At 43.4% G+C, this 14,918-nt stretch overlaps 1 protein-coding gene across 4 annotated transcripts in view; it reads left to right on the top strand.

The window, feature by feature from the left end:
• Nucleotides 1-14,742, top strand: part of LOC118370462 (zinc finger protein 385C-like) — a 254,826-nt gene extending 240,084 nt beyond the window's left edge. For all 4 annotated transcript variants that reach the window (XM_052518699.1, XM_052518702.1, XM_052518701.1 and 1 more), the window contains 5 exons: nt 1,061-1,441; nt 3,345-3,538; nt 8,036-8,134; nt 8,724-8,813; nt 9,247-14,742. In XM_052518699.1, the coding sequence (XP_052374659.1) occupies nt 1,061-1,441; nt 3,345-3,538; nt 8,036-8,134; nt 8,724-8,813; nt 9,247-9,474 (992 nt within the window). In that variant the 3' untranslated portion in view covers nt 9,475-14,742. The remainder of the gene's footprint in view (nt 1-1,060; nt 1,442-3,344; nt 3,539-8,035; nt 8,135-8,723; nt 8,814-9,246) is intronic.
• The last annotated feature ends 176 nt before the right edge of the window (nt 14,743-14,918 follow it).

The following is a 14,918-nucleotide window of genomic DNA, read 5'->3' as shown; positions in this document are numbered from 1 at the left end:
TTCACTTTAAAAACGAGAAATGACGGCAATTGTACTGTTTTTCCATTTTGAGATGACATAGCCAGTATAGCCAGTATGCACAGGCTATGCATACATAGCCAGTATGCACTCAAAATAGTCAGAATCAAATCTGTCATTAATTTGTACGTTTTTGCCGAAGACATCTTAGTCACGCAATTTTACATCTAACAGATGTTTGGTGCAGTTTTTTTCAATGGAAAATTTGCATGAAAACGAGTCGTCTCTTGTTGAATGACAAAGACTTTATTAAAGGATCCCTACTGTTGAACAATCACAGATGAAGGGGCGTAGATTACGGCTCCGAACTTCGGCTTGCCTCCAGAAAAAAATGTTCTGTGCCTGAACAGCCGAAAAACCCCTAGCCGAAGTCCAAAACATCACAAAATGTGTGTGTGTGTGTGTGCGTAATGCAGCTCCAGTGACTTATGGGCTGGGCCCGGCAGTCAATGCATTTGTTTAAATTGACTGAGCCCTAGGACCTTAAGTTGATATTTGAAGAGAGATGGAGAGAAAGAGAGAGAGAATATCTACCCTGTGTTAGTCTAGTCTGTCCCTCGGGGTTAATAACAAAGACTGATAGTATAGCTGAAATGCCACAGAGCTAACACATGAAATGCATTGGAAAATGTTCATTCCAATGTTTTGTCTTCAAACTCTTCATGATCATTTATAGATAAATGACTGAACAGAAATGAGCAAATTCTCCAAGTTAGCCTCAAATGAGAACAACCATCATTTGATGTCACTTTTCACTCACAAATGTATTGCTGCTTTTACAATCTGTTACCATAATCTATAAACCTGTTCTGTAATATGAAGTGTTTGAAGGCAGTACTTTGGAATGAGCATTTACCAATGCATGTCATATGTTATCATTTCAGCTATACTATCAGAGGTACAGACTAGAGGTACAGACGAGATTAACACAGCAACTGTAGACCTCGGTGGCTTTCTTCATGCATTAAGCTCTTCGCTCTTCCGTAACCACCAGTGTAATGTTCAGTGACTGACCACTGCCTCCTCTCCTTCCCCTCCCCAGATTTGCTGCCTGCTGACCTGGAGCGAGTGGTGAATTGTGAGGCTGTGAAGCTGGGCAAAAGCCCCGGCAGCAGCAGCTCTGTGATGCTGACCCCTGTATCTGAGGTGTCCTCCATGGAGCTGGCCACCCTGTCCCCCGGGCCCCAGGGAGAGGTGTCCCCCTCCTCACAGGCCTCAGAGAGCGGAGCCTCAGACACCAGTGGTCCCGAGCAAGGCCCAGAGGCCCCTGGAACAGCCCTGGAGTCAGGTAGCCAGCCAGACACTTCCAGTACAGAGGGGGGTGAGGATGACAAGGACCCCAAGAGGATCAAGCCACACCTCCACTGTCCCGTGTGCAAGGTCACGGTCAACTCTACATCTCAGCTGGAGGCACACAACAGTGGTACAAACACAACAGTCTCTGGCGTAGCACACCCCGCAGCCCCCTCAGATAGCATAAGATCACATCATAAGCCATGATTTATTTATTTTTATTACAGTTTATTAGCTTTAAAACTGAGAAAAAATAAATATACAGAAAATGTGTAGAATAGCAGGAAATTAGCTTTAAAATGGCAATTTTCTCTCTGCCCCAATGACAAATATATATACAGTTGAAGTCAGATGTTTACATACACCTCAGCCAAATACACTTAAACTCAGTTTTTCACAATTCCTGACATTTAATCCTCATAACAATTCCCTGTCTTAGGTCAGTTAGGATGACCACTTTATTTTAAGAATAAGAAATGTCAGACTAATAGTAGAGAGAATTATTTATTTCAGCTTTTATTTCTTTCATCAAATTCCCAGTGGGTCAGAAGTTTACATACACTCAAATAGTATTTGGTAGCATTGCCTTTAAATGGTTTAACTTGGTCAAATGTTTCAGGTAGCTTTCCACAAGCTCCCCACAATAAGTTGGGTGAATTTTGGCCCATTCCTCCTGACAGAGCTGGTGTAACTGAGTCAGGTTTGTAGGCCTCCTTGCTCGCACACACTTTTGCAGTTCTGCCCACCAATTTCCTATGGGAATGAGTTCAGGACTTTGTGATGGCCTCTCCAATACCTTGACTTTGTTGTCCTTAAGCCATTTTGCCACAACTTTGGAAGTATGCTTGGGGTCATTCTCCATTTGGAAGATCCATTTGCGACCAAGCTTTAACTTTCTGACTGATGTCTTGAGATGTTGCTTCAATATATCCACACAATTTTCCCCCTCATGATGCCATCTATTTTGTGAAGTGCACCAGTCCCTCCTGCAGCAAAGCACCCACACAACATGATGCTGCCACCCCCGTGCTTCACGGTTGGGATGGTGTTCTTCGGCTTGCAAGCCTCCCCATTTTTCCTCCAAACATAACAATGGTCATTATGGCCAAAACGTTCTATTTTTGTTTCATCAGACCAGAGGATATTTCTCCAAAAAGTACGATCTTTGTCCCCATGTGCAGTTGTAAACCGTAGTCTGGCTTTTTTAATGGTGGATTTGGAGCAGTGGCTTCTTCCTTGCTGAGCGGCCTTTCAGGTTATGTCGCTATAGGACTCGTTTTATTGTGGATATAGATACTTTTGTATCTGTTTCCTCCAGCATCTTCACAAGGTCCTTTGCTGTTGTTCTGGGATTGATTTTCACTTTTTTCTCCAAAGTACATTAATCTCCAGGAGACAGAATGCGTCTCCTTCCTGAGCACTATGACGGTTGCGTGGTCCCATGGTGTTTATACTTGCGTACTATTGTTTGTACAGACGAATGTGGTACCTTCAGGCGTTTGGAAATTGCTCCCAAGGATGAACCAGACTTGTGGAGGTCTACAATTGTTTTGGCTGATTTCTTTTGATTTTTCCATTATGTGAAGCAAAGAGCCATTGAGTTTGAAGGTAGGCTTTGAAATACATCCACAGGTACACCTCCAATTCACTCAAATTATGACAATTAGCCGATCAGAAGCTTCTAAAGCCATGACATAATTTTCTGGAATTTTCCAAGCTCTTTAAAGGCACAGTCAACGTAGTGTATGTAAAATAATGACCCACTGGCATTGTGATACAGTGAATTATAAGTGAAATAATCTGTCTGTAAACAATTGTTGGAAAAATTACTTGTCTCATGCACAAAGTAGATGTCCTAAACGACTTGCCAAAACTATTGTTTGTTAACAAGAAATGTGTGGAGTGGTTGAAAAATGAGTTTTAATGATTCCAACTTAAGTGTATGTCAATTTCCAACTTCAACTGTGTATATATATACTGTACCTGCTCCAGAGTGTATCTGACATTCGCTTCCTCCAAATCCACTCCTCCAGGTACGAAGCACAAACAAATGCTGGAGGGCCAGAGCGTCCAGCCGCGGCGCCGGGGGAAGATGGCGGGGGCTGGGGGGCGCTCGGCCTGCAAGAGCAAGCGCCTGGGCACAAAGGGCAGCGTGGGGGTGGCCAGCAAGAACTTCCACTGCGAGGTGTGTGAGATCTACGTCAACTCGGAGACCCAGCTCAGCCAGGTGAGGAGGCTCGGGGTTGAGGGGAGGGTGGCAGGGGAGGACTGGGGGTTTCACAGGGTGAGCAGGGTTCAGCAGTGGGGAGAGAAGTGAAACAGCTGAGGTATAATTTCGTATGTTGACTTCCTGAGTGGATCTGAGGTGATTGGACTGGACAAGATCTGGTTTCATGTTCTCTCACAGTGAGGCCAGTGTGCCACTAGTCTATGTAGAGATCTGACACACTGGGTCTCTTTCCTCCTCCACTAAACGTGTCCTGACAGTGTTCTGAATTGATGGAGCTCAAAATGGCTGGAAAGAGTGGAAAATATTGTGAACGTAGCCATGGGGAGATAGACAGGGAGAGATATGACCCTCTGGGCTACTCAGTACTCCTGGCGCTGTTGGCGTGACATGAATGGTGAGAAGAGGAAAGAGAGGGTGTTTGTAGGTAATTTTGCACACCCTGAGAAGTGCTTGATAGAAAGTGCTAACCGAATAAGACTCTCATTCAAATGCCCCTTGTCCTGCAGTGTTTTTGGCTTTGTGTGGGGTTATCAGTTATTCATCCTTTATTTAAGGTCACGTTGAGATTGAAATCTCTTTTTCAGGTGTATCCTGTCACATGACAAATACATTTTGATTTGACACACACAGACAGACAGATGATGTCACTACAGTAGATATTGAAAGGACAGACTATAGAACTACCTCTTCAAACAAAATGAACACTTGATTTCTTGGACTTTTTCCACATTTTGTTACATTACAGCCTTCTTTTAAAATTGATTAAATCGTTTTTTAGTAAATATATCAAATAAAAAAAACAGAAATATTACATTTACATACAGTTGATGTCGGAAGTGTACATACACTTAGGTTGGAGTCATTAAAACTTGTTTTTCAACCACTCCACAAATGTATTGTTAAGAAACTAGTTTTGGCAAGTCTGTTAGGACATTTACTTTGTGCATGACACAAGTTCCTTTTTCCAACAATTGTTTACAGACAGATTATTTCACTAATAATTCACTCTATCACAATTCCAGTGGGTTATTAGTTTACATACACTAAGTTGACTGTGCATTTAAACAGCTTGGAAAAATTCAGAAAATTATGTCATGGCTTTAGAAGCTTTTCATAGTCTAATTGACATCGCTTGAGTCAATTGGAGGTGTACATGTGGATGTGTTTCAAAGCCTAACTTAAAATCAGTGCCTCTTTGCTTGACATCATGAGAAAGTTGTTTTTTAAATTCAGCCAAGACCTCAGAAAAAAAATTGTAGACCTCCACAAGTCTGGTTCATCCTTGGGAGCAATTTCCAAATGCCTGAAGGTACCATGTTCATCTGTACAAACAATAGTACGCAAGTATTAACACCATGGGACCATGCAGCCGTCATACCGCTCAGGAAGGAGACTCGTTCTGGCTCCTAGAGATGAACGTACGTTGGTGTGAAAGGTGCAAATCAATCCCAGAACACCTTGTGAAGTTGCTGGAGGAAACATGTACAAAAGTATCTATATCCACAGTAAAACGAGTCCTGTATCGACACAACCTGAAAGGCCGCTCAGCAAGGAAGAAGCCAGTGCTCCAAAACCGCCATAAAGCCAGACTACGGTTTGAAACTGCACATGGTGACAAAGATTACTTTTTGGAGAAATATCCTCTGATCTGTTGAAACAAAAATAGAACTGTTTGGAGGAAAAAGGGGGAGGCTTGCAAGCCGAAGAACACCATCCCAACCGTGAAGCACGGGGGTGGCAGCATCATGGTGTGTGGGTGCTTTGCTGCAGGAGGGACTGGTGCACTTCACAAAATAGATGGCATCATGTGGAGGGAATATTATGTGGATATATTGAAGCAACATCTCAAGACATCAGTCAGGAAGTTAAAGCTTGGTCGCAAATGGGTCTTCCAAATGGAGAATGACCCCAAGCATACTTCCAAAGTTGTGGCAAAATGGCTTAAGGACAACAAAGTCAAGGTATTGGAGTGACCATCACAAAGTCCTGACCTCAATCATATAGAACATTTGTGGGCAGAATTGAAAAAGCGTGCGCGAGCAAGGAGGCCTACAAACCTGACTCAGTTACCCCAGCTCTGCCAGGAGGAATGGGCCTAAATTCACCCAACTCATTGTGGGAAGGTTGTGGAAGGCTACCCAAAACATTTGACCCAAATTAAACAATTTAAAGGTAATGCTACCAAATACTAATTAAGTATATGAAAACTTCTGACCCACTGGGAATGTGATGAAAGAAATAGAAGCTGAAATTAAATTGTTGATCCTAACTGACCTAAGACAGGGATTCTTTGAGGAATTAAGTGCCAGGAATTGTGAAAAATGTATTTAAATGTATTTGTCTAAGGTGTATGTAAACTTCCGACTTCAACTGTAAGTTGAATATTTTGTTGAAGCATCTTTAGCGGTGATTACAGTCTTGAGTCTTCTTGGGTATGACGCTACAAGCTTGGAACACCTGTATTTGGGGAGTTTCTCCCATTCTTTTCTGCAGATCCTCTCAAGCTCTGTCAGGTTGGATAGGTAGCGTCGCTGCACAGCTATTTTCAGGTCTCTCCAGAGATGTTCGATCGGATTCAAGTCCGGGCTCTGGCTTGGCCACTCAAGGACATTGAGACTTATTCGAAATCCACTGCTGTGTTTCATCAGACCAGATAATCTTGTTTCTCATGGTCTGAGAGTCCTTTAGGTGCCTTTTGGCAAACTCCAAGCGGGCTGTCATGTGCCTTCTACTGAGGAGTGGCTTCCGTCTGGCCACTCTACCATAAAGGCCTGATTGGTGGAGTGCTGCAGAGATGGTTGTCCGTGGGTCTGAATACTTATGTAAATAGGGTATTTGTTTTTATTTTTAATAAATTATCAAACATTTCTAAAAAACAGTTTTTGCTTTGTCGTTATGGGGTATTGTGTGGAGATTGATCTGGGGGAAAAAATATTTAATCAATTTTAGAATAAGGCTGTAGCATAACAAAATGTGGAAAAAGGGAAGGGGTCTGAATACTTTCCGAATGCACTGTGCCTATGGCGTCACTACCTCAGCCATCCCACTTTTAAAGGTAGCACAGGACCCATGATGTAATAACAAACTTATTAAATGCTCTTTACACATGTTAAAGTAGAAGGTTTACTATTCCTGAGGTGATGCTAGCAGTGGAAATGTGTGTTTGAATTCACCTGGCACAGTGGCAGCGACTGCATTTTTATTACAATAAAGCCATTCTGGAAAAAGCATTCCCACACTAAACAGATGTATATCAGATGGCATGGTGATTCACTCAGAACTGTCTATTTGAGCCTGTAAGAGCTGTTAGACGTATGTTAATTGACGTGTTTATGGTGTGGTAATCTAGGCACATGGTTTTATTGAACTTCTTTTCTAGGCTGTTTCACGGTAATTGCTTCCCTGGTGATGTTTATTCAATCGTAGATGTAATCGTATGATGGGATGGTTCTGGAAAGTTTTGCAGCTCTCTCAGACGAGCTGGTCATGGAAAAGATACAGTAGATATATGGGCATGTGTAGCAACCTTGCCTACAACAAGCCTTAGTAGTGTATTCCAATGGCACTGTTAAAACCTCCTCTGAACTAGGATTAGCCAGTTGATAGTAGAACAGAGGAGAGAGAAATAGACGTGCATACTGTAGATAGAGGGAAGTTGTAGTAGGTTTTCTTTGTGGTTTTGTGTCCTCTAAATATTTTTTTCAGATAGTGCATATTAAGTGTACAATACGGTTGACTGAGTGTACGAAACCTTAAGAACACCTGCTCTTTCCATGACATAGACTGACCAGGTGAAAGCTATGATCCCTTGTTGATGTCAATTGTTAAATCCACGTCAATCAGTGTAGATGAAGTGGAGGAGACAGGTTAAAGAAGGATTTTTAAGCCTTGACCCAATTGAGACATGGATTGTGCATGCGTGACATTCAGAGGGTGAATGGGCAAGACAAAATATTAAAGTGCCGGGCCTCCCGGGTGCTGCAGTGGTCTAAGGCACTGCATCGCAGGGCTAGCTGTGCCACCAGAGACTCTGGGTTCGAGCCCAGGCTCTGGGTGTACGGTGTTTCCTCTGACACATTGGTGCGGCTGGCTTCCGGGTTGGATGCGTGCTGTGTTAAGAAGCAGTGTGGCTGGGTTGGGTTGTGTTTCGGCGGACGCGTGGCTCTCGACCTTCACCTCTCCCGAGCTCATACGGGAGTGTGTCAAGAACCTCAACACTGTTTTTCACGCCCAACAGTTTCCTGTGTGTATCTATCCACCACCCAAAGGACATCCAGCCAACTTGACACAACTGTGGGAAGCATTGGAGTCAACATGGGCCAACATCCCTGTGGAACGCTTTCGACACCTTGTGAAGTCCATGCCCTGACAAATTTAGTCTGTTCTGAGGGCAAAAGCAACTTAATATTTTTTTTGTACACATCAGGCATGGTTCACTAGATAAATCCAACATTAATAACTAGCAGACTAATGTTTCTCCTCTGATCTCCTCAGCACATGAACAGCAGGAGACACAAGGACCGTCTGGCAGGAAAGCCCCCCAAACCCAAGTTCAGTCCCCACAACAAGAGCCAGCCTACCTCCAGCTTATCGGTGAGAAACGGCACACACACACACACACACATCCATTACATGAATGTTCATGTAGACACACACGTGCAGTCGCACGCACGGTTTGAGGTTAATTCAAGTTTAAGACCCACACATTTGGAAAATCCTCTAAGAAAATAATGGCCAATCATGTTTGATCTCTGAATAAAATGTATATTTATCTCCTGAAATGACTGCATTTTAATGTAATTGTCTCCAACCCTGACACACACACACACACACACACACCTCATTGATACTCCCTAGGGGGTTGTCTCTCCTGTGAAGCAGCTTGCCTGCATGTATGCCTGTGCTGTCAGAGAGGTTAAGGACACTGCTTTGTGGTAGTGAATGGGTCCCCTGTACCTGAGACTGGAGGCTGAAATACCCCCAGCACTACCCCTACTGACAAAGCCTGCAGCCTGAATCAGCACTCTGTATTAATCACTTTTGTGCTCCTGTCATGTGCGCACCTCCCCTTGAACCTCTCCTTGTCACCATCTCCTCCGCTCCGCTCCACCCCACCTCCACATCCCTATTTCTCCCTCCTCTGCATCTCCATCTCCTCTACCTCTTCCCATCCTCCCTGCAGACTGTGAGATGGACTGGGTATGCAGGTGGGGCCGTGTCTGCCATGAAGAAAATGTTCAGCCAGTACAACCTCACCTCTTTCTCTACTCAGGTGAGTGGCAGGGCCCAGTGCAGGCAGGGACAGGGGAGAAGTGGGCTGTCAGGGCTACAGCTGGCTTAACCACTGGAACTGGCTAGGTGCAGGGAATTGAACAGCACCAGAAAAGATTGCTCTAATGTAAACTTTGTAAAGGGTTTGGAGTTTAAGCATGTCTGTGTGTCTGTGGTTCAGTCCTTTGTTCTTTTGTCTTGACTGTGTGAGAGTGTTCATAAGTCCCCTAGTTGTGGTGAGGGAACGGATATTAGTATGGAGAAATGTACGAGCATGTTTAGCCAAGGTAACGATGTGTGCTAAAAGAGCAATGTCCCCTGGGAAACGTGTTTGCTGAGCAAATGTGTGCTCTACTTTGAGTAAATGTGTGCGCTTCAAGAAATGACATGCACTCTGTCTCTGCTCTCCTCTGCTCTCTCCTATTCTCTTTCAGACCAAACTGGCATTCCAGAAGCAACTGACCAGGAGCCTGACCACTGGCTTCCTGCCCAGCCCCCTCACCCAGCCCACCTTGTGTACCATGGCAACCAATCCTCTGGCTCTGCGCCACCCGGCGGGCACCACCTTCTTTCAGACGCCCTTCCTGAGCCCCACCCTGTTCCGGCCCGCCCCGGGGCCCCTGAGGGCCACGCACCCCTCCATCATCTTCTCCCCTTATTAATGACACAGTACAGCCCCCCGTCCCTCTGTCCCCCTCTACCAACCCCCTTGCCCTGCCTCCATTACTGTGACCCACATGACGAGGGCCACGCCACGCACAAACTATGCAGACCACAGAAACCAGGATGGAGAGAACGAAGCTAACAACTGCTCATATCATGGAGGACACACCCCCAATGCCAAGGCCCTGCCTCCTCTCCACCACACCCTATCTGTCTGCTCCTTCTTCTGTGGTTGGTGGCCTGAGGAACGGGACACACCTCCACGGACAGACTGGTGCAGCCAGGAGGCCTCTCTCTTACACAGCCATTTCATGGGTCGATTTGGTTTGGATTCTTAATATTATTGTGTAATTTATTAGAGAACAAAAATAGATGTATCTGTTTAGTGTGGTTGCCACAAATAAGGTCCCTTTACGTCATACTACTCCTCAGAACATTGTTTCTATTATTGGTTGGCTTGCTTTTTGTTGTTATGGGTCGATATAGGGGATGCTAGCAGGTGAGCCCAATGCTCTCTGAGCTTGTGACTTTCTTCAGCCATATGTGGCGCTGCAGATCTGCAGTCCTACGGACCCAAGTCTATGAGTGGGATCTGTCAGAACTATATGAACTCATATTTTTCCACCAAGCCCCTATCTCCCAAACTGTTACTGGGCTCTTGTCATTGGAACCCAGAGCTCTCAATTGATGTGTAGAATAGATGATTAAGCCCTTTCTCTCCCTCTTTCTTTTTCTCGTTCTCTCTCTCTCTCTCTCTGAGTCACAGCCCAACATGGCCTTTCATAATTCATTTTTTACCTTGCATCCCCAGAATTAAGCACTCATTAAGGTCCTGAAAAGGTCAGCTTGTCAACTTGATTTTGTCTCAAGTTGCAGATCTGCCTCATTAAATATCTTTGCTCCGTAGCAGTGCTGGTGCATTGGTTCTGACTGTCTCTATTTCTCTCGTTGCGGAACAGGCGGCACAAAATCATTTTTAAAAGCCTAGCTGTCTTATATTATAATCTGCCATGGTTCCCTGTATCCCAGTGATTTTATAGTGCTTGGTCCCCCAATTGTATTCCCTGAGCCATAGTCCTTAATTTTCTCTTGAGCTATCTCAGCAGGAGCTGATGGATAGCAGTGAATGACAATTTCCCCTTGCTCAAAAAAACCACTAAGGGGTAGAAATTACTTGATGGGTTTACAATCCTCGATTAAAGGTTTCCACTGTGCAGAGAAATGTGTGGGTGTGAGAACACATTTCCCAGATCACAGATTGGATCATCAGGAATGGAGGGAAAGAAACAAAGCACAGTGCCATGGCAACCACATTAAAAGCACCTTAAACAGATTTACTTATGAAAGCAATGAAAATATGTTCTCGTTTTTTGTTGTTGTTCCTGGCGTGGTTTTTCATAAACTCACGACAGTTTGATTTAGCATTTTTCAATCACACAAACAATCAACTTATAACAATTCAATTTTATTGTTGTTATTATCCATGCGACAGGTCTGAATCTAAATCTCAGATCTAGTTACATTTTTAAAAGCAATACGTTCAATGTGTCTGTGTTTAGAACGGTTATACAGTAGGAGAATATAGGATGTGGGGAGATGGCTTTATCTGATTCGGAACAATGTAGCTGTACCTCTACAGAGATACTGTACAGCCTACCGTACTGTATTTGAAAGGCCAATTCCAAGAGTAATTTGAACTGATGGGTTGTTGTGATGTGTTTTTCCTTGATGGTCAATCTCATTCTCATGATGCTTCAGCCCTCTCTCTGTGTTGACATTGCTGGGCTTTCACCTTACAGAGGAGCAGGACACGGCGATTATATGGATTACACAGAACAGCCAGTGTTATTGATGTTGCAAGTGCAGTAGAACACATAATCATATTCCCATACCCCTCTCTCCTAAACAAGTAGACCCACCTTTTAAACAAACACTCAATAGCCCCACCAGACCGGCCCCAATACTTGGGTCTCCTGATTTATCCCAACACCAACTCTCTTTGCTGGTTTATTACCAAACCCAACACTTACACCCAACCAGTCTACTTTAGCAACAGCAAAATGGGGGAAATCCTATGCAGTTATGTTGTTCCCTTCAGTTCAGTCAGTGCAATATTATTTCCATGTGTGTGACGCAGCAGCGCCACCTGCAGTGAAGACCATGTTATTGCCCTTCTAGATCAAACCCAGCACTGTTTCTCCTCCATCTTTTTAAATCTCTTTGATTCTGTACATGTTTCTGAGGCCTTTGTCTATGGGAATATTAAACCAAGTCATCAGGTCTCTTTGCCATACCAATGTGATTCTCTCCAGTCACAGTAAGTTACTCAGTGAACCAGCCAGCCTATTGATCTCCAGTGTTCTGTCTGTCTGTCTATCTATCTATCATTACATGGGAACTCTATGGTATTCAGACATTTTAAGGACATTTTTATTAAATAAATACATCTAGAGAAGGCAAATGATCTATGTAGAAAATATAGAGTAAATATAGACATTTTATCAAAGTTGCTATTGTTATCTTTATCTTGATGAAACGCTATCTTAGCTGAGGGTAGACTGTTGATGTAGGCTACAGCAGACACACGCTGTACATGGAAAGGAGAAATACTTTGCTTGTTTTTTCTTGTTTTATTTACATGGTTTTACTGTACTTGTTTTTAACCTACAAAAGAGACAAATGTTGAATCGAAAAATGGTTGAGTGATTTTTTTTCCTTCTTGTTCAAAGTTGAACTGAATTATGGAATTGAATTATTAGCGCCACAACACAATAGATGTGGGGGGGGGGAAATGCCTTTCAGATGTAATTATCCAGTATATCCCAAGAGTGTCAACCACTGGTCAGTTTCTGTCCTTCTGGGCTTACAGTTTCAGCTACATTAATACCATACAATCATCCACACAATCAGAGCCTCTCAAACTTCATCACCGTAGAGATGGGTCGAGCACTGTACTTGTGGATGAAGTGAAATAATAGCCATACAGAACAGGATTGGAGAAGTTTGGATGTAAGATGTTCAGACACGGAATATGACAATCATATAGGAGGACATTGTGGTGTGTCCGTGTCTCTCTTTCACTCCTCCATCCCTGTGCACAGCCAAGGGAACCATGGATAGTAGACCAGCCCAGATACAGAGCTCAGTCCTGGGTATAATAAGGGATGTGTCCCATTTATTACAGAAAGAGACACCATGGATAAAACAAAGCACTATGATCACATTCTCTTCAATTGCAGTGTGATGAAATGTAAATTGTCTACCAGTGACCCATTTATTCCAGTAAAAGAACATGTGCTGTATGTAATGGCAGGCTATGAAACTATAAGGCAGCCATGTTGACTGAGCCTACTGCCTGTGAGGTGGGAGGAGCTGGAGTTTCTCAGAACTGAGTTTCCTGGTATAGGATCTGCATATCACTGATGTCAAAGCACAGCTCTCATTTCCCCCTATTTTATAAGCGAATGGAGAAAGGTGTCGGTCCCCATCTGAGTCCTGCCTCATTAGCCCTGTTTATACCTGGTTCCAACCTGTTTCCTTTGTCCTGATCTTGTTCACATTCTGATTGTGCCCACATTTTAGAGAAGTGTAGACAATTAAAATATGCATTGTGATCTGATTGTGATCAGTTCTTATACGTGTAAACAGACAAGATCAGGTCAAGATCAGGACAAGATCAGGATGATAACAGCAGGTATAAACAGGGCTATTGTCACAGAAAGGAGTGGCATGCTGAGGAACAACAGTCTGGATGATATTCTGGATTATCTGCACAGTATTCACACCCAGGTGGTTTCAGTGGGCAGAACATCATAACATCATACTCTGGAGCGGCTCCAGATAATGGAGAGAGATTAGGTTCTGAACAATATCATGGAACGGTACTGGATTCTGGACCACCACCACAGCTCAGCTCAGCGCTGTTCTTCACAGCTTTTCTCTGTCCTTTGTGTACAGAGCAGGTCCTGTGTCATGTGCTCTTGTTGTCTGAACTGAAGCCAGAGTCAGTCTCCTGCCATAATAGTGGCAATCACCAAAGCCACATCTGTCTGGAGACTCTTCTGGACTGTAATGAACTGTAACAAGCATACCATAATGATGTGAATTTAGTTCAATCAGCTATTCATTTGTTGGCTTCCCATCCATGTCCTTTTTTGGAAGGGGAGCCTGTTCTCTTAATGTAGTTGGACAGCAATGTTGTTCTCACTACCACTGTAGGTCCTTATGCCAGCTCTCCACATGTGTAAACGTTAGGTAAGCACAAACACACCTCTCCCATTGCCAAAACAAGGGAAGGTCAAGTGATCATACCCATGTCTGAAGCCAGTGGGGACAGAAGAAACGTGCCAGACCTCTCCCCAAACCCCTACGATGATATATTGATCTCTACCTGAATACTTTGGAGTGACACCCATTTCTTTTGCTGTGGTGGTCAGTCTGTCAGTCCTTGGGTCCTCCCTCTCTGTATCAACCCCATAGGGACACGGAGTCAGTTCAGTGTGTATGTCAAGATATACAGTACATGTCAATATTTATTTTTGACCTTTTATTTAACTAGGAAAGTCAGTTAAGAACAAATTATTATTTTCAATGGCAGACTAGGAATAGTGAATTAACTGCCTAGTTCAGGGGTAGAACGACATATTTTTACCTTGTCAGCTCGGGGATTCAATCTTGCAACCTTTTGGTTACAAATCCAGCACTCTAACCATTAGGCTACCTGCTGACCCAATATCTGTGGCTGCTTGGCGGGGTTTAGACAGGCAGCCCAGATCTGATATTCTTTTTCACTAATTGGTCTTTTGACCAATCAGATCAGCTCTGAAAAAGCTCTGATGTAAAAATCTGATGTGAATGACCAAAAGACCAATTAGTGGGAGAAAAAAGAAACAGAATTGGGCTGCCTGAGTAAATGCAGCCCTTGTGTTCCATTTAAAACCAGTGGTACATTACAAAACATGTACTACAATGTAGAAGATATTCTATGAGGGGACATGGCCAGTATTTATTGTAACACCTTTGTCACTATGTTCACAGTACATTTGACTACAGTGATCTTTATGATGTGCAATAGGAATTGTAAGGTGGAATAGAGAATAAGATGTTTTAATAAGCTATTGAGTCTTTGCTTAAAATGTTTGTTTTTTTCCCCATCTGTGTAGATAATGCCAGGTTGGATATGAATGACAGAGAAATAAATGGGAGAGAGAGAAATAGACCGAGGGAGAAGGTGGATAGGGAAATAAATCGATTAGATCTTTCACTTCCTCAGCATCACTTTGTATTTTATTGACCTTTAAGTGTCCGGCTATTGACTGGAACCAGACGACTTGTTAACATGTCCCGCTTTCTAATGTCAAAGCTGTTAGATCCACCACACGCACAGCACAGCACAGCGCTTTGCAGCATGATCAAATCATATTTAAAACATTGTTCAAAATGA

The sequence above is a fragment of the Oncorhynchus keta genome, chromosome 5, assembly GCF_023373465.1.
Source record: "Oncorhynchus keta strain PuntledgeMale-10-30-2019 chromosome 5, Oket_V2, whole genome shotgun sequence".
NCBI classification, from domain to species: domain Eukaryota; kingdom Metazoa; phylum Chordata; class Actinopteri; order Salmoniformes; family Salmonidae; genus Oncorhynchus; species Oncorhynchus keta.
This window is presented reverse-complemented; position numbering and strand designations above follow the sequence as displayed.